The sequence below is a fragment of the Lissotriton vulgaris genome, chromosome 1_1, assembly GCF_964263255.1.
Source record: "Lissotriton vulgaris chromosome 1_1, aLisVul1.2, whole genome shotgun sequence".
NCBI lineage: Eukaryota > Metazoa > Chordata > Amphibia > Caudata > Salamandridae > Lissotriton > Lissotriton vulgaris.
In genome coordinates this window covers 1,398,512,248-1,398,531,821 of record NC_141685.1, presented here as the reverse complement: position 1 = coordinate 1,398,531,821, position 19,574 = coordinate 1,398,512,248, and the positions used below count along the sequence as shown (strand labels likewise).

The 19,574-nt window shown below is 42.2% G+C and overlaps 1 protein-coding gene across 1 annotated transcript in view; it reads left to right on the top strand.

The window, feature by feature from the left end:
• Nucleotides 1-19,574, top strand: part of CPED1 (cadherin like and PC-esterase domain containing 1) — a 349,963-nt gene that overhangs the window by 274,773 nt on the left and 55,616 nt on the right. The window contains exon 11 of the mRNA XM_086967003.1: nt 16,992-17,093. Within this exon, the coding sequence (XP_086823129.1) occupies nt 16,992-17,093 (102 nt within the window). The remainder of the gene's footprint in view (nt 1-16,991; nt 17,094-19,574) is intronic.

Here is a 19,574-nt window from a genome sequence, read left to right as displayed (position 1 = left end):
GTATATTATTTTTGTAATTTATTTTAAGTAATGAATTTTATGTTATTTAATTTTTTGCGTAATTTAATTCTGTAGCGGGTTTATAGGGGAACAGGGTGGGAAGTAATTTAATTATATTAAATGAAATATTACTTTTTTGAAATTACTATTTATTTTTAATTTAATTTTGCGTTTTTTTTCTGTAGCGGGTTGTGGGTTTATAGGGGAATAGGGTGGGAAGTAATTTAACTGTAATTAATTAAATATTTTTATTTATTTATTGTTATTCATTTTAAATTAATTGTTAATTTTCAATTGGTAATTAATTTTTATTAATTGATTAATTGATAATTATGTTAATTGTATTATTTTATTTTCTGTAGTGGGTTGTGGGTTTATAAGAGAATAGGGTGGGAAGTAATGTAATTGTAATTAAGTAAATATTTTTATTTATTTATTGGTATTGATTTTTTATTCATTGTTAATTATTAATTGTTAATTCATTTTTTATTAATGGGTAATTCATTTGTATTAATTTGTTAATTGACTAGCAAAAAAATGGTCAGGGGTTCTGCCCACTTAACCCTCCCATACCTGAGCAGGGGACATCCTAGGATGAAAAAGTAGCAACAAAGGGTACCGAAGGGATTGATCCAAATTTAATTCTCAAACAAGAAACAATTAATTCTCTTGTGAAACAGAAATTAAACATGAAAGAATTACATATATAAATTCATCAACACATATGAGCTGGCATCAAGGGAAGCACAATGACCGACAATCTATCTACAAAATATCACATATACATATATACAAATATACATCACATTTACAATATCAAGTACCTATGTATCCCAAACACAAGATATATATAAACAAAATATATATATATATATCCTAATTCGGATCAGTGCCTCAACTCAATTTATAATGAGAGCACAAACCAATGGTAGTCCCAAAAGAAAAGCACCTGGGGGTTACTAAATCAACCCAGAATATATTTGTGTTGGTGCCAAGACAAAAATCAAACAAATTATTTGATGGTAGCAAGGGACTCCAATTGAAGTAAAAGGTGTTGACGCAGTCGCGGTCGCGTTTCAGCCAGATGATGTAGGCTTCATCAGGACAATGGGTACTCTGGTAACAACAATTATATACACATATTATACCATCTTCCTTAAATAGAAATCCATAAACTCAAATCATATCACAGCTGCACTAATAACATTTTCTCCCCCATGCGTGGAAATGCAAGGTCTATTTATATATCCGCCAATGAAGTGAAAGAAAAAGGCCAAGAAAAGACAAGAAACAAAACACAATATACTGACCACCCGTGTGCAAAGAAAAATCAAGCATACTGAGGGAAAGAGAAATGCATAAACTCACGTGTATATAGAAGAAACCTTAAACCGCATCTCTCTGTGAAAAAGCAAACGTCTCAAGAAACACCAGGTGCACCAGACATAGTTACTCAATATCTTCCCATAGTGGAATCCAGCGCTCAGTGACTAAAGCCCTGTCGCCCGACAGGTCAAATATATATATATATATATATATATATATATATATATATATATATATATATATATATATATATATATACCTATTCATCAGGTCCTCGTGATGTCTAGGGCAGATGCCGGCGGCCAGCAGACATACCCGCCCACACAAGGGTGGGGGGTAGGGGCAGGAATCACTCTCTAACCCCAATACAAGGAATTCACCCTAGAGGGGACATATAACAAAAAGCTATAGATACATCACTCCATGAGGAACTATGGGTAGAGAAATCCCATCACGGTATCAATAAATGTGGACTCAACAAAATGGAAAGTATCATACTAATAAGTCTGACATACCTTTATATATAACAACAGACAGTCCACTTGGATAAGGCAAGAGGAGGGCAGGCGTGGCTTGAATAACACGTCCTTACTGCCATCGCAAGATCATCAAGCAAGGAAGGAGGGAGAAAGAAAGGTGAAATCGTCCATTACAAAAGGGTACCAGGACCTCTGTTTCTACTAATTAAAAATCACAAGCATGTTGTGTGAGTAGTACGCGCACAAAGAGACAAGGCATCCCAAAGTGGTAAAAAATCATAATATGTGCCTGTGTCTTATATACATACTCTCAGCGTCTAGGGGACCAAGTGGAAACACAAGCATTTATCCAAACAGGATATAAACAGGTCCAATGGAGGCGGGAAACACACTCATATTCATAAGTCCAAGCACTATATATAGTACAAGTAAACAGCCAAAAGTGGGTCTAACATTTCCCCCGTGTTAGAAGAAAGTACCCGATAAACAGAGAGACCATTATCTCACAGCTACGGACCTATCGCACTGACTAGGGAGATCGTGACCCTTCCCCCTATATAGCAGGCCAGTCACATAGATTAGGACTTAGTATGCCGGGAAACTATCAACAAAGAAAATCTATCGCACTAGCTCGCATGGTCCTGACATAGTACCAGGTCTACCAGGTAGGCGCATCACATCTATCTAGATGCGCCGAGCAGGGAACAGAAAGGAAAGATCAATACCTGCAGTCTCATGGGCACGGCGACACGGACAGCCGGTGTACGCTACAACGAGAATGAATCTCAAAGCAAAGAAAGGCGGGGCTCCTCACGCCTATAGAGGGCGCGTCTAGGGCGTCAGTCCCGAAATGGACACTAAAAATGGACAAATCTCCCTACGCGGCTATCTAACAGGTCCAGAATTATACTACTCGGATACTGGAACAGCTGAAATCAGTCCCGGTCGTCTCAAAAGGTGAAAAGCTGATACATACACACAAGAAAGGACAATCATTCAAGAGTAAAAGTGTGATTAAGATCGGTCGGAAAACTCCGAATCCTGCTCGGTCGGAGTGCTTTCCGACTCAGATCGGAATCGGCCCCTAAATGTACATCCTCCCAGGCATTCTCTCATACTACTGTGTGGAGTCTTGTGCTTTCTTTTACAGTGTACATTCTCTCTCTTCTAGAATATGCCTTTCTCACTCATCTCTGTAAAATGTAGGACCTTAATTAGATGTTGGTGGACTTCATACTGCATGAATGGTAACAAGACAAAATATCGAATTCAAAATATAGAATTACCAAAATATCGAAGTCAAAATATAGAATGAACAAAATATCGAATGGACAGAATATAGTGGTGAAAAATATCGAATTGAAGGTAAGTAATATAATATCAATTTTTTTAAAATATAGAAAATCAAAATATCGAAGTATATAATATAGGTATTAAAATATATCGAATTTCTAATAATATCGAAAGTGTTTTGTATGCTAGTATATAAGTGAGAAGTGTATATTATTTTTGTAATTTATTTTAAGTAATGAATTTTATGTTATTTAATTTTTGCGTAATTTAATTTTGTAGCGGGTTTATAGGGGAATAGGTTGGGAAGTAATTTAATTATATTAAATGAAATATTATTTTTTTGAAATTACTATTTATTTTTAATTTAATTTAGCGTTTTTTTTTCTGTAGCGGGTTGTGGGTTTATAGGGGAATAGGGTGGGAAGTAATTTAACTGTAATTAATTAAATATTTTTATTTATTTATTGTTATTCATTTTAAATTAATTGTTAAATTTTAATTGGTAATTAATTTTTATTAATTGATTAATTGATAATTATGTTAATTGTATTATTTTATTTTCTGTAGTGGGTTGTGGGTTTATAGGGGAATATGGTGGGAAGTAATTTAATTGTAATTAAGTAAATATTTTTATTTATTTGTTGGTATTGATTTTTTATTCATTGTTAATTAATTATTAATTGTTAATTCATTTTTTATTAATGGGTAATTCATTTGTATTAATTTATTAATTGATCATTATGATAATTGTATCAATTTATTTTCTGTAGCGGATTGTGGGTTTATAGGGGAAAAGGGTGGAAAGTAATTTAATTGTAATAATTACATATTAAAAATAATTTTTGTATGTTGATAATCAATTTACAGTTAATTAATTATTAATTGGTATTAATTTTATTATTAATTAGTTTTTGTTATAAAAAATTATTAGTTGTTAATTAATTATGAATAGGTAATTAATTTTAATAACTAATATTTATTTGTATTTATAATGGATTAATTATTACATAATATTAAATTGGCAATTAATTTTAATTAATGTTTTATTGGTATTGATATTTAATTTATTTGTATTAATATATTAAATCATTACTTTCCCTACTGTTAAATTCACTAGAGTGGGAATAGTAATTTTTACCCCTACGCTATCCAAGGCTTTCCGTACTGTTACACTCTCTGGAGTGTGAATAGTAATTTTCACCCCTACGCTATCCAACACTTTCCCTACTATTGCACTCTCTGAAGTGGGAATAGTAATTTTTACCCCTACGCTATCCAACCCTTTCCCTACTGTTGCACTCTCTGGAGTGGGAATAGTAATTTTTACCCCTACGCTATCCAACGCTTTCCCTACTGTTGCACTCTCTGGAGTGGGAATAGTAATTTTTACCCCTACGCTATCAAACGCTTTTCCTACTGTGTGGAGTGAGAATAGTAATTTTTACCCCTACGCTATCAAATGCTTTCCTTACTGTTGCACTCTTTGGAGAGGGAGTAGTAATTTTTACTCTCCCGCTATCCAACGCTTTCCCTACTGTTGCACTCACTGGAGTGGGAATAGTAATTTTTACCCTCCTGCTATCCAATGCTTTCCCTGCTGTTGCCCTCACTGGAGTGGGAATAGTAATTTTTACCCTCCTGCTATCCAACGCTTTCACTACTGTTGCACTCTCTGGAGTGGGAATACTAATTTTTACCCCTACTCTATCCAACGCTTTCCCTACTGTTGCACTCTCTGGAGTGGGAATAGTAATTTTTACCCATACGCTATCCAACGCTTTCCCTACTGTTGCCCTCTCTGGAGTGGGAATAGTAATTTTTAAATTCCCGCTATCCAACGCTTTCCCTACTGTTGCACTCACTGGAGTGGGAATAGTAATTTTTACCCCTAAGCTATCCAACGCTTTCCATACTGTTGCAGTCACTGGAGTGGGAATAGTAATTTTTACCCCTACGCAATCCAACGTTTTCCCTACTGTTGCACTCACTGGAGTGGGAATAATAATTTTTACCCCTATGCCATCCAACGCTTTCCCTACTGTTGCCCTCTCTGGAGTGGGAATAGTAATTTTTAACCTCCCGCTATCCAACGCTTTCCCTACTGTTGAACTCACTGGAGTGGGAATAGTAATTTTTACCCCTAAGCTATCCAACGCTTTCCATACTGTTGCAGTCACTGGAGTGGGAATAGTAATTTTTACCCCTACGCAATCCAACGTTTTCCCTACTGTTGCACTCACTGGAGTGGGAATAATAATTTTTACCCCTATGCCATCCAACGTTTTCCCTACAGTTGCACTCACTGGAGTGCTAATAGTAAATATTACCCTCCAGTTATCCTATGGTAAAAATATTCTACATTTTTTTATTAATAATATGTTAATATATATATGTATTAAAAAATCAAAATTACATGTTTTTTAACTTAAATTATTTATTTATTTATTTTAAGGTTATTTAAGTATTTTTAAGTATGTTTTAGTTAGTCATATTTATTATTTCATAAATTTTAAATTAATTTTAAGACATTTAAAAAAATTCAATATTTTGACTAACTATATTTTTTAAAACAACATTTTTGATTCAATATTTTTGTACTTACCTGTTTGTAGATAGGAATTCGATATTTTTGCATTCTATATTTTTTCTTCTATATTTTGGTAATTCTATATTTGTGTATTCGATATTATGTCAGTGATCCAATCAAAAGAGAGTGGGATCATATGTTCTTGAGGAATCCCTTTTCAAAACATCTGTGGGACCCTAAACAGTTACTTTCGGTCAGTGGTATATACTTTGCCACTGACATACTTGTAGCTGGTAGCATCATCATCGGGTCTATTTTGCCTCCACCAGGAGGTAATCAGTCTGATCGAAAAGATTAGTTGGGATCTGCATCAAAGTAAGAAATTTAAACTTACCACTTATCTAGAAAAAAGATTTTTTAAGAGCCTAGATAGAGGTAAGGTTAAAATGGAGAAAATGGATGTGTAAATGGGATATATAATGTGTCCCTCATATCACATAGTGAAAACAGGTCTACATGTTTCAGCCCACTGACGGCTTTCGTCAGGACCGGTAGAATAGGGGGATCCCTATATTTTCCAATCCAGGCAGAACATGGTCCCCTTTGTTATATGAAGTGTGGTTCAATTCTTTCTGAATGTGGAGAAAACACTGTTCCCGCTCTTCTTTATTTATATGGGCCCCATAGGCTGAGGGGGAGACCTTGTGGCAGCATTCTTGTAGTGCAGCGCATCCGCATCAATGTGGTCTCTCCTGTCCTGAATCCCGACTGCATACTTCATCAAAAATGAGGGGCTATTTTGTCTGCCATATCACGGTCTGTAGCCTCTAATGCAAGTTTAATACAGTAGATGAGAAACACGCTACATTTGAGATGGAGTATCCCATTTTCCAAACTCCTCTAGTCTCTTCTATAAGGTGTGCCATGATTTGGGAGAATCTGGGGAAGTCACACCCTCCTGTGCTTATGTAGGGATTTTGCACTTCCACCTATTCAAGACACTACAGAGCAGCTCTCAAATGAAATAAACGAGGTTCATGTTGTCCAAAAATAACTGTTCTTTATTATTGGGAATATTTTTAATTCAGCAGTCCGTAACAAGACAGAAGAATCATCTCTAAAGCCACATGAGGTATTGAGCTTCTAATCCTTTAAAAAAAAGTGAAACGGTCTACTCTGTTATAATCCTTCTCCCCCTCCTTAATGGGTCATATATTTGATAGCTCCTTATCGGGGCAACAATTTTGCTGATAAACAATCATTCTACCCTCCCATTACCTCATTTCTGTTTCATAGTTCCTTTACCTTCTTCCACCCAATGATCAAAGAAAATGTATTAAGGATGACCCAAATCACAAAAGCTAACAACTATCAAGTGTAAGCCTGCAGTGAAATGCATGCAGCATTTCCGTCTATCTCTCGAGACAGATCTCATAGACATAATCAACTTATCCTTTCTGCACAAGTGTGTAACAAGCCCCATCTCTGTTAAAACCAATTGGCGACCTACTAAGCAGTCTTGACCTACTATAGGCTAATCAAGTAAAATCATGGAATGGGAGGTTAAAAGACAAGAAGGATATTTCCACAAAATATTGAGTTCAAAATATTGAAACGTATAAATATCAGAAAGAAAAACAAATGTGATGCAAAAATATTGTGGTATAGAATATTGCTGTCAAGAATATCGTTTTATGGTAAGTAAAATTATTTTTAAGAATAATGTTGTTTTTAATATCGTTTTCAGTAGTACTGTTTTAAAAAAAAATTCTTTATGAGTTTTTCCTCCAAACCTGCAGACCATGCCCATATACAATTATACATTCGATCTACCTCAGCCGAGGTAGTGAACATGCCAACGATAAACTCAAGAATTTAGACATATACCCACATCTGTGGTGGTTTTCAAATCTTACATAGTTTGCTTCGTTTTTCTGTTTCATGATAACCCAACTGTAATTAAACTTCCCCCCAACTCCCCCCAGCCCCAAGCCCCCCCTCATATCCCCCCTCTCACCTGCCAGGTCTGTATAACTTGAGGTCCGTGCAACTCAATGCTTGTTCTGGGTCTCCACATATCTCCCCCCTTGACTTGGAGCCGTCCCCCCCAATGAAAGTTGTCCCCTCTGTTGACACCTGTGTGGATTGTGGGGTCTGTCTCATTATCTCATGGATCCTCACTCCCCATGCCAGTAGTACCTCAAGTAGTTTGTCATCTCATCTGGTGCTACGCATATGCCCCTCCTCCACCAGAGCCCATTCCCTCAAATCTGTTTTCCACTTTGCCAGTAGTGGCCCCTGATGAGTTAACCAATGGATCGCTATGCGCCGCCTAGCTATAACAAGTCACAGAACCAGGAACCATCTACTTGTCTTATGTTTAGGATCACAAAGAATCAGGCCAAGTAGACAAGGGCACGGGTTCATGTCAATCGTCCACCCTGTATTCCTTGTCAGGTCGTCTAGGACCGCCCTCCAATACGTCTGGATTGTCGGACATGTCCACACCAAATGAGGAAAATCCCCCTGAGCGTGGCGACATCTAGGGCAATGTGGATCCCTAGAACTATCAATGGCCTGGAGCCAATGAGGTGAGAGGTAAATCATATGTACTATGTTATACTGGATATTCTTAAAACAATTGCATACCAACACTTTCCGCACACTCTTATGAATTTTTTCCCAGTCCAGTGGAGTGATCTCCTGCGGACCCTCCCGCTGCCATTTCTCCTCTATTTTAAGGGGGTAAATTTTTTATCTTCACTCAGCACCCTATAGTGGTGGGTAACAAACTTCCGCCCCCTACCATCGTGATCATCGTGACCAGGGTATGAGTGTGGCCCGGAGCCTCTGGGAACGAAGGCCCCAATTGCCGCGCCATTGCCGCTATTTTAGCATATTGCAGGAATTGCCCTGATCCTAGCTCAAAGTTCGTCACTGCCTCCTGATAGGTAATGAATTTGCTGTCCGAATTTAGGTCAGAGAGCATAAGGCAGCCCCCGTACTTCCACTTGTCAGTTGACATAACCTGTTCGATTTGAGTGAAGGGTGGCATAAGCCAGAAATCTGCCTCTGGGGCAAACGTCCGAACCCGGATAAGTCATTGGACCACTCGGTTTCATATTGCAGCTAATAGCCACACCAATGGAGGACAGTGTTCCTGCTGCCCCCCCCCGCTCACCACAGAAGTGCTCTTAACTGTCGGTCTCCATAGGTGTCTGCCAACAGGGACCTTTCCCAGAAGGGTTCTGTATTCAACCAGGCTATAGCATGTTGGAGTTGTGATGTAAAGTAATAAAGTTCCAGATCTGTGATTTCTAAACCTCCTTTGCCCCACTTACGCTTCATGACCTCTAGGCTAATCCAACATCATTTCCCGTTCCATAGCAGTAGAATAAGCAGTGCATCCAATTCCCTAAATACCTGATGCGGGAGTTCAAAGAAGGAACCCTGCATTGTGAAGAGACATCTAGGCAGGACCACCATCTTTATCAAGGCGATCTTCCCAACAATTAGAGTTTGAGTGTGTTCCAGAAGGCAATACTGCCGCGGAGCCCCCTTTACATCCTCCCCATGTTATGTTGGTAAAAGGTGGTCTCATCCCTACTTATACATACCCTCAGATAGCGCAGTGTGTCCTCTACCCATGGTAGTCCCAGCTCCGTGAGCTGGACCCTGTCCCAGTCGCTTGCCGACCCAATCGCATATAGTTGTGACTTTGCTTCGTTAATGTAGAGCCCGGAGGCTTCAGCAAATTGAATTAGCACAGCAAACAGTGATGCCAATGACTGGGTTGGCCGGTTCAGGTACATCAAAGCATCGTCGGCGTACAGAGACACGATATGTTCTGTGTCCCCCACCCGGTTGCTCCTCCCTTGGAATACCCCACGGAGATGACATGCCAATGGCTCCATTGCCAGGGCGAACAGCAAGGGGGAGAGGGGTCATCCCTGCCGGCTTCCCCTTTCTATGGACACTGTGTCCGACACGTCCAGTGGGAACACGCGCCACCGGACGAGCATAGAGCAGTTCTACCCAATTTACAAATCCCTCGCCCAGTCCCATTTTTAGAAGCACCTGCCATAAATATTCCCATCAGATCGAGTCGAACGCTTGTTTGATATCTAGGAACACTAAGGTGCTCTGTTGGGCACATCCATCCAATCATTGCATAACGTGGGCGAGGCGGCGAATATTCCGTAGCGTATTTCTGCCTGGTATGAAACCTGACTGGTCATCATATACCAGCTGTCGAGATATGGGAGGAGTCTACTTGCTAGCATTCGGCTGATAATTTTAAGATCCACGTTCAACATGGAAATTGGTCGATAGGAACTGGGGAGCAGGCGATCCTTCCCCGGTTTGGCGATCATCACTATCAATGCTTCACGCATGGAATCTGGGCGTATGCTGCATTCACTGGCTTCCGCCGTGATCTCCCGGAGTTTAGGGATCATGATCCCCTCATATTCTTTATAGAGCTCAGCCGCTAGGCCATCCAGCCTGCGGTCTTCAAATGGGCAATTGATGTCTGTATCTCCTCTCCTCTGAACAGGGCCCCCAAAGACCCCTGACTTTCATGGTCTATGCTGGGCAGTTCCATCTCGGCTAGATAGGTCTCCAACACCTGAGGGGCGGTGGGGGACTGAGGTTCAGAATAAATTCTTTGCAAATGGGATACAAATGCCTTATTGATCTCATGCTGAGTGTAAACCATTTGACCGTGCTCATTCTTAATTGTTAAAATCGGGTGAGGCTGCGTCTCCATTCGAAGCACGCTAGTAGGCGCCCGGCCTTGTCCCCCTCCGTATATAAGCGGTGCCTGCTCACAGTTGTATTAAATTTGCCTAATGAGTCCCAAATGTCCCCTATCTTCTGTCTCAGTTCCGCCCACGAAGCCGGCCCCTCCCTGTCTGTGGGAAGCTCTTCTTCAATAGCTACCAAGCGCTCCTCCTGCTGTCGTAGATCCCTTTCTAGCACTTTTTTTAACCCCTACCTTCCGTGGACATACAGACCCCCCGCAGCACAACCTTCATTGAGTCCCACTGGATCGCCCTAGTGCTGGCCGTGCCCCAGTTCACATCCAAATAGACATCCAGCCCTTATGTTATTGCATCTTAATAGGTCAGTTTCCCAAAGGCTTCGATGTTGAGCCTCCATAGCGGTACCTTAGATCTCTGCCAGCCCAGAGAATATGTAATTAGCAGAGAGGAGTGATCGGACAGGTAGCGGGCCAAATATTGCATCTCTCCTATCTGATAAGCCGCCGACATTTGAAGAAAGAAGTAGTCTAGTCTACTATAGGTATTGGCAGCAGGCATGTGGCACAAATACACTCGACGATCAGGGTTCTGGTGTCTCCATATATCCAGTAAGCAAATAGTTTTGAAGCATCTGGCCCATGGCCTCTCTCACCTTAGGTTTGGCATCCAGTTTTGGGGGGTGTCTATCTAACTCCCCATCAAGGGCACACTTAAAATAGCCTGCAACAATCAGTTCTGTGTTTGGATCCAGGTCTATCTGTCCCAAGACTCGATTTAAAAACTCTCCATCATCACTATTTGAGGCATAAACATTTGCCAAGCATATACTGCGCCCATCTAGCGTCCCTTCTACCGTCACATGTCTCCCCTCAGGATCTTGTCTAGTGTTAATAGCCTTAAAGGGAACTCCCAGGGCCACCCAAATAAGCGCTCCACTAGCAAACCCTGAGTAGGAGGTTGCGAAAAATTGACCCCTCCATCTGCGTTGAACATAGTTAAGACAGTCTCCCCATAGGTGCATTTCTTGTAGTAGGGCTTAACTTATCCCATACCGCCTGAAGTATTTTGCCACCCGGATCCGTTTGACCACTATATTAAGCCCCCGACATTCCATGTTATGAATTTGTACTTCTGTGTGTCACCTGGCATAAGTCAATTGCTGTTGGTGTGGCAACCTCTGATGCTCATGTGGGGGACCTCCAATAGTGGTGTAGCATGACCCCTTGTGTTGCAATCTCTTCTGACCCCTAGCAACGCGGCATAGACCAGACCCGGCAGTAATCCCAATAAAACAACAGTGCAAACCCCAAGTCCCAGCTCCCCCCACCCACAGGCAGTAGTACTTCATTCTCGCAACCCAACCCTGGTGTGAGGACTCAGAACCCCGCCCTAAAGCTCCATCCCCCCCAGAACAGCCTCCCCAACTTAAAGCAATGACTATGAATTAAATAACTTTCACAAGTCGGGTAGCACCCCTTGGACCCAGATGTTCTGCCCAACTGACTGGCACCGCGCAGCCCCGCCCGACCGGTGGTCTAGCCAGGCAGCCTTAGCACACTACAGCCGGCGTGATGAAAGGGTATATTGGTGGAATAGTGCCTCCCTCTTCAAACAAAAAAAGTTTCAGCCCCCCCTCTATTGTCTCAGGGCCCAGGACCCACTCTTGTGAGCCCCTTCGGGTCAATCAATGTACTCACAGTTTTAGTGACCCCGAACCCCAAGGTCTCAATTCGATGTCTGCCTCTCACGTGTCTCTGGAGCCCCCATCGACCGGGTTGGTGTCGCCCCCCAATTCCGACTGTGTTTCCTGCACCAGACATAATGGAGAAAACTGGTTCTGTGTCGGGATCGCCTCTCTCTCTGTAAGTAGTTTGCCATTTGGTCCCACCATGATGCGCCCTCAGTCTGAAAAGTCCTGTACCTTGGGTCTCTGTTCACCATTGGGCAGTTGCTGGCCCCTTTGCCGTCCATTCCTCCTCCTCTGTTCTTGCCAGCCCTGGTTTTGGTCCTGGCCGGCCAAACCCAGCGAGTCCATCCAGTACGTTACCTTGGGTGGGTTACCAAAGAAGTGTACCTTGTCTCCATATTGTACACGGAGCCGGGCCGGGAACATTAGACTATATTTGATATTGAGGTTTTGCAGTCGGTGTTTGACACCCAAGAAGTCATTTAGTAGATCCTGTACTTTTTTCGTATAGTCTGGGTAAATATGGATATCGTGGTTCTCAAACCTGGTGTGAATATATTGCAGGATCATGTCCCGATCCCTAAAGTTGAACAGTCGAGCGATCAGGGCTCTGGGCGGGGATCCCGGTTGCTGCGGCGGGCCGAGGGTACAATGGGCTCTTTTCACCACAAACATCTTGGAGAGCCTGAGGCTCGGGAACGCCGCGCCAATCCAACCTTCCAGAAACAGGTCCGCCGCTGGCCCCTCCGCCTTTTCTGGAAATCCCAAAAAGCGGAGGTGTCGCCCGCTCTATCTTTCAGTCAAGCTGTGTGTTCCTGAAGGGCCGTTACTGTATACCGCAGCTGACAGACCTCGGTCTGCAATGCGTTCAGGTCTCCTTCAGTGGTGGTAACCCGGTCTCCCTGCGGTACAGGCGCAAATGGTTAATGTCCATGGCCATCCCATCCATTTTGGATTTGAGCGGCACTCGTGAGTCACGTATAGCTTCCAGAATATCAGACTTGTCTCGGGCCGCTGAACCCTGGTGGGATCCCTGTTCTGGGTCTGTTCTAAGGCGGTCCGCAGAAGTTGGGCCCGGCACTGTGTACCGCATAATTGTATTCGATTGGGCACCTCTAAGTGTTCTATCTCTCCCATGTCCAGCGCATATGCCCCAAGGCGCCTCCTGGTGGTCCCTCTGTCAGATCACGATGGTGCAGGGACCGCCCAGAGTTTAGCATGAATCCTAGGGTATCACTCAGGCGCTCTGCGTTGCCCTTGGTCCTGAGCCACAGGCCTTAGTATGGTAATTGTCTCGCCGGCCCTCTCCTTCTGTGAGCGGGGCGAGCTGGTTGTCACCACCAGCTTAAATGTTAACTAATGCCATCAATCCTGCCTCTGGATGCCTCCCAAGGTTCGAGGCCGGCCTATGACTCTGCCGTTCCGCGGAGTGGGTATCTCAGCCACTATCATGGGCCATACGGCCCGCCATCAGAAGCACCGTCCCTGCAATGTGGGGATCTCCAGCAGGAGCCCCAGTCCTGTACTGTATTTGTTTGATCAGCCGCGCCGGCCTTGCAATGGCCTCCGTGTCATGCCCAGGCACATCCATTAGTGAATAGAGTGGGCCGCTCTCGTCAGTCTCTCCACACTGGGCTCGCGTAGATCACGCTCCCGGGCCTCAGGGGTCATGCCGGCTGGCCAAACCACAGCAGTCTCTCTTCCTCCTGGGATGTCTAGGCGGCTCAGCAAGCGCAGCGGGTTTGGCTAGGAGCCGATGGCACACTTTCATCTCGCCAGTGAGCTGGGACAGCCCACGGCTCTCCCTACCTTTCGAACCAGGACCGGGGGCGACATCTTGAGGAGCAGGATTCCGTCGGGACAGCGGAGGCCAGTAGTCTTTTCTTCCAGTCGCGGGCTGGTTTCCCTCACCTCTACCGGGACCGTCGGGGGCCTTCAGTGCCTATCAGTGCGGCAGAGGTCACGAATCCGCCAGGATATTACAGGATTCCGATCTTTGGGGCAGGAGCAGCGCAGATATGTGTCTAGCCGGCCATGTTGTTAGGCCACGCCTCCCCCTTTCAGTAGTACAGTTGTAAAAAATATTGTTGTTTGAAGTATTTTAATGTATTTTAGTTAATATATTAATTATAAGTGTGAGTATTGTTGGTATAATTGTTATTATTTAAAAAAAAAAACATACTTTTAAGTGATTTTGTTTTTTTAATGTTATTAGTGATTTCTGGTGTTGTAGAGTATAGTTGAGTTTGTAGGACGTTATTTAAATTAGAAATATGTTAAATTCATGTTAATTTGTTCGTTATTGTTAATTAACTTTTAATTTATTGTTATGTAGTTTGTTTCATGTTCTATTTTGAATTTAAAATGTTTGTTTTATTATTAGTTATAGTGCTTTATATATTTTAGTAACAGGTCATTGGTTTGTAGCAGTATAGGGTGAGAAGTTAATTAAGTTATAACAAAATGTTAATCTGTTTTTAATTTTGTTAATTAATTATTTCATTGATTGGTAAAGATGTCAATAGTTTATAACCAATGTATTTAAAGGATATATTAGCATTGAGTTGTAGGGTGTGTAGGGGTGTAGGTTGGGAAGTTAATTAAGTAATTCAAAATGTTAAATTATTGTAGATTAGTCTTTAATTGTTAATCATTATTTAGTTGATTGTTAATGATTTAAATAATTTAATACTGGTGTCATTAAGTTATATTGTGCTTGTGGAATGTTGGGTTTGCAGGGGAATAGAGTGGGAAGTTGAATTAAATTAAATGTATTTTCTTTTTTTCAAACAGTTGTTATTTGATCATTAATTCTGTGTACAATACTTCATTTATTATTTGTTTGTAATTGTAATGCTTTATTTGTTTTAATATCTATTTTAGTTTATATGTTTAGTACAAATGTATTTTTAATGATTTGTTATTTTTTTAGGTGAGTAGTTTGCTAAGAAAATGAGAATATATTATGTTTTATATGGATTGATATTTATATGTAATTTACTAACTTGTAATTTATTATGTGTAAAATGTTTTTATGTTTATTTTTTTTTAATAGTTTAATGGTAAGTGTTTGTGAAATTTTGTTCCTGAAATAAAATGTATAATTGGATGATATTACTGTCCATCATATTTTTTTCTGATATTTCTGTACTTACCGTTATAAGTATAGGAACACAATATGAGATATTGTGGCAAATTATATTTTTGACACTATACTTTTGTCAACAATATTGTTTATCATGATATTGTGTCATTGATTCAACAAGAACAGGCAATACTAAATCTAGTCCATCACTACCAATCTGTACTCAGAACAGAGAAGGTCAACACAACTGAAACAACAGAAAAGACCAAAACATACTGATGAGCAGCCTCATGGAGTGGGAACACTTCTAAATTTGGGAGAAAAATAGTGCCTAGGCTCAAGGTTTTTCTTAGACGCCCATTGCCAATGTTGCTGAATTTCACTTTGCTGAATACCAAACTTGGCTCATTTTGATTCCAGCTTATGCCTCTTTCTTCCATTGCCCTCCACTTCCTGTCTGTTCATCTCCCTCATGCAAATGCTTCCATTCTCGCTTTGACAGTGTTTTCATACTTTTCTCCCCTTTTCTTCCCTTCTGTCTCTTGCTCGGATTCAAATTCTAATGATGAAAAATAAGTCCATGTACCAAAAAATAAGTGCCAGTGCTCAGCGCCTGCAACCCCCAGTACAAATTAAGCACTGAATTAGCTTGAGCCACTTTGTCTGCCTTAGATTGGATTCAGTCCTTTCTCTTTATCAGCAAACCAAAAAGTCTGAACTGGGTCCACAAAATCATCACTTCACAAGGTGTCATGTAGAGTTATGTGGGAGCACAGATGCATGTTAGGTTTTCGCTTCAAATAAGGGACTGTCTTTTGAAATTGTGGACACTTGGTCACACAGGTGCAACCACTGCAAACAAATTCAAGTCCACCTTGAGCCACATATCTCATTTAAACCCAAATATATAATTGAAAACCCCTGCAATGAAAATCTGTTTTTCTTCTGCTTTGCTGCAGTGAAAGCTGTTTTGTCGCCTTTAGCTTGCATTGGGGTAGTGACTATAATACCAAAGGCTTTTGATTAAGCATAACATTAGGAAACTGGTTTATATCGTGCTGTTTCATGTTCTTCTGCCTTGTCCCTGTGTTGCTCTCTGCCCAGTTCCCATTGTTGTATGGTAACGTAAAAATAAAGAAAAAGACAGACTCCTCTTGGCAATGTAAAAACAGCTCTTTGCTGTCGCAGCAGAGAGATCGACTATCTCCACTCAGTTACACAGCAAGTCTCCATTTGCTGCTTCATTGTCAGACAATTCTTATTATAAAATATTAAACAATGAATTACTAGGTGAGTATATATTGGTTTGGGAAAAACATGAATTCACTTGTGACCCTTGACTTTAACCTAATTCTTTACACATCATTTATTGCAGTTCTAACAATGCTCAACAAACTGACTACTTTCTGCTCTTGAATGCATGTGTATTTACATGTGTGCTTTATCATTCTGCTCCCAAGACCTCTTATCAGACTCCATGCGTTCTTGGTTAATTCAATCTCCTGCTCCTACTGTTTAATCATTTTTAATTTGTTGTGAACACAGAATATGTGCCTGTGTGCTTAAGGCCATTAATTCCATCAAGCTTGCCCAAAACGAATTTTCCTTTAACCAGGACCTTACAGGTCATGCATTCTGTCTTCAAGTGAACCCTTCACCTCTCTCTCATCAGCATGAGATTTTAGGCCTGCACTGCTATTTCACCACGAATAGCTGTGTGACGCTCTCTACTGTTGTCTGCTACTGTGCAGTGTCTGCATATTACATTTCTTCTATAAAACCATCCATCGATACCCGCCATGATGTGTCTTTCATTCATTTTGCATTTTAGGTCCCGCCCTCTTGAGGATACCAGCTACACTATATTAGTGGTGGGTGGTGTCCAATGGCTTAATTGGAAACACCTCAACATTATCCATGATGTACTGAGAAGGTAACATGCAGCACTGTCTGTCTTTCAACTGTATGTATACATATTGTGTCCTTTGAAACTCTTAGGCCCTGATTACGAGTCTGGCGGTCAGAGGTCCGCCAGACTCATGGCAGTGGTCCGGCCACCGCCACAATGTCAGTCCGACTGCTCTATTAGGACTTTGCCGGTCTGACCACCATTGTGCTGCCGCAGGTGGTCCTGTGGCGGTCTCTGCAGAGCACAAAGGGCAATTGTCCTGCATTGCGGTTGTGATTCTCTGCAAGTGTGTGTGAAGGATCTACTTATTGGTCAAAACAACAAAGTGAAAGTAAAATCATTTATTGTAGTTACTCATTTAGCTTAAACTGCCAACAATCGTTGACAAAACCCAGTCGTGGCTGGCATGAGTCGGCCGCGGCTGCGTTTTGTCAATGGTTGTTGGCTGTTACCTGTGGGGGCGGGGTAGTTTTAATTTAGAGGGAAAAAAATTACTTTCTTAGCCGGCCCGATCTGATCCCTCGTCGTATCTGCTTAGGGGCCTCACATGTTCCTATTCTGCCTGGGCCCCACATATCCTAGGACCAGCCCTGCTCCTCGCCCCCTCCCATGTGTCACAGATATATCTATCCATAGGCTTTAAGGAATGGGACCCCTCAAGAGTGAACCCTTCCTCCCGCACTGCAGGTGCTGAATCATCCCTCTGCTCCTAATGCATTTTCGTCGTTTACCAGCACGTATTCATGAACTGTAACCAACAGGACAGAGAGAGTGAAAGTCATGGAAAGCACATGCTCCAAAAAACCGTTAAGACACCGGCCTACAGACCCCCGAGGTGCTCCGCAGTCAACACGTGCATTCACCCAGGGTAAGAGTCCTTTTGTGCAGTGCGCCACCATGAGAATGATACACACGCCATACTGGAGGGTTTGTGGACTGCACATTTAGATTAGGGGCAATGAGCACATTTTACATATGTATTTTTCACTTTTTCTTGTTAGTTTCTACCTTCAGCTGTTCCCCTGATTGAATAGTCTGCAGTCCAGCACCCCATGAAAATGGTTTAAAGAGCCCCAGAAAATGGAACATATTTTATTTTCCAATTCAAGCTTTCATCGACCTAGATGTTAATATTTAGGTGTGCTGTCTTTGGTGAATATACTAATTTATTTTAGTTCCATCAAAATTCTGCTCTACATATTTTCTAACTTCGGATGTGCATTTTTGTCCCTGATGTGAAACCGGCGCTCATGGATATATTTTTTACGCATAAACCAATTTTCTTTCATCCAATAAGTAATTGTCCAATATAAAAAATGGTGAAAAACTGAAAGCTTATTTTATATCCCCATCCAATCATTTGTGAATTGTAGATTTTGCTACTTGGAAAACCCAGCAGTTTAAAAAGAGAAGTATAACTTTGTCATGCCTCTTACGTTCGACAGGTGAAAAGGTCACCATCCGGCCCGCACCTCCAACAGACTTACCCTGGCTGAGGCGAGGCCTGGCATGCAGCTTCAGAGCAGGCAGGCGCCAGCGGGCAGCAGAAGAGGGCAAGGCTAGCCAGGCAGGGGGGCCGGGGCTAGTAATAATTAAATTGTGCCTGGAGGCCGCACGGTAAAAGACGTTCCTTCTAAAGACAGACTCTGAAGTGTCTGGGTCCTGGGAGCCTCTGGTTTTGCGCACTTTTAATTGCAATGCGCATGACAATGACATTACCAACCCCACCCTGAAGACTGTGCAGCCGGAGACCCAGAGACAACTGCGCGCGGCGCTTACGGCACACCCAATCCAACAATTAATCAAATGAAGAGTAGCCCAGAGACCCTGGCCTACCAGCCGAGGTAGCGAGGCCCGGGCCAGCCCTGCGCAATAATGATTAATTACGAGGCCGGGGGTCGGGCGTGCACACCTTAATAAATGAAGAAGACACGTGTGCCACCATTTAGGCTTGCTGGCTCCCTGAGACTAGTGATAGGGCCCCTGGAGCGTGGGGCCGCCCCCGCAACGCAGGGGCTGCAGGGGCCTGTGTTACGCCCCTGTCTGAGTAGGTGCATGTTTAACGCACCCACTGTGCAAGCCTATTGTGAAATTAAGTGGGAGGTTGCGGTTGGTAGATAAAAATTGCAAAAAACACCGTTGATGGACATAATGCAGAACAATGTCTTACATTCACCCCAGTACAAAGATCTGGGCCTAAATCCATCGTTTTTTTGCACTCCACACCACCCTAGGTCAGACAATGGCTATATGCAAATCAGCCTTGACCCTGTGCCTCATGGGAACAGTCCAGCCCGAACTACCAAGCTATGTCTTTCCTAAACCGGAATCAAGCATCCAAGCACCGGTTTCTGGCTATTAGCCTTCTTCAGCCTGGATAGCTTGACTCCAGTGATGTGGAGAGCCTGGGACTCACGTCACGTGAGTCCCATGCTCTCCACACCACAGGATTCAAGCAAGCCAGGCTGAAGACGGCTGGAATGCCAGAAACCGGTCCTCGGAAGC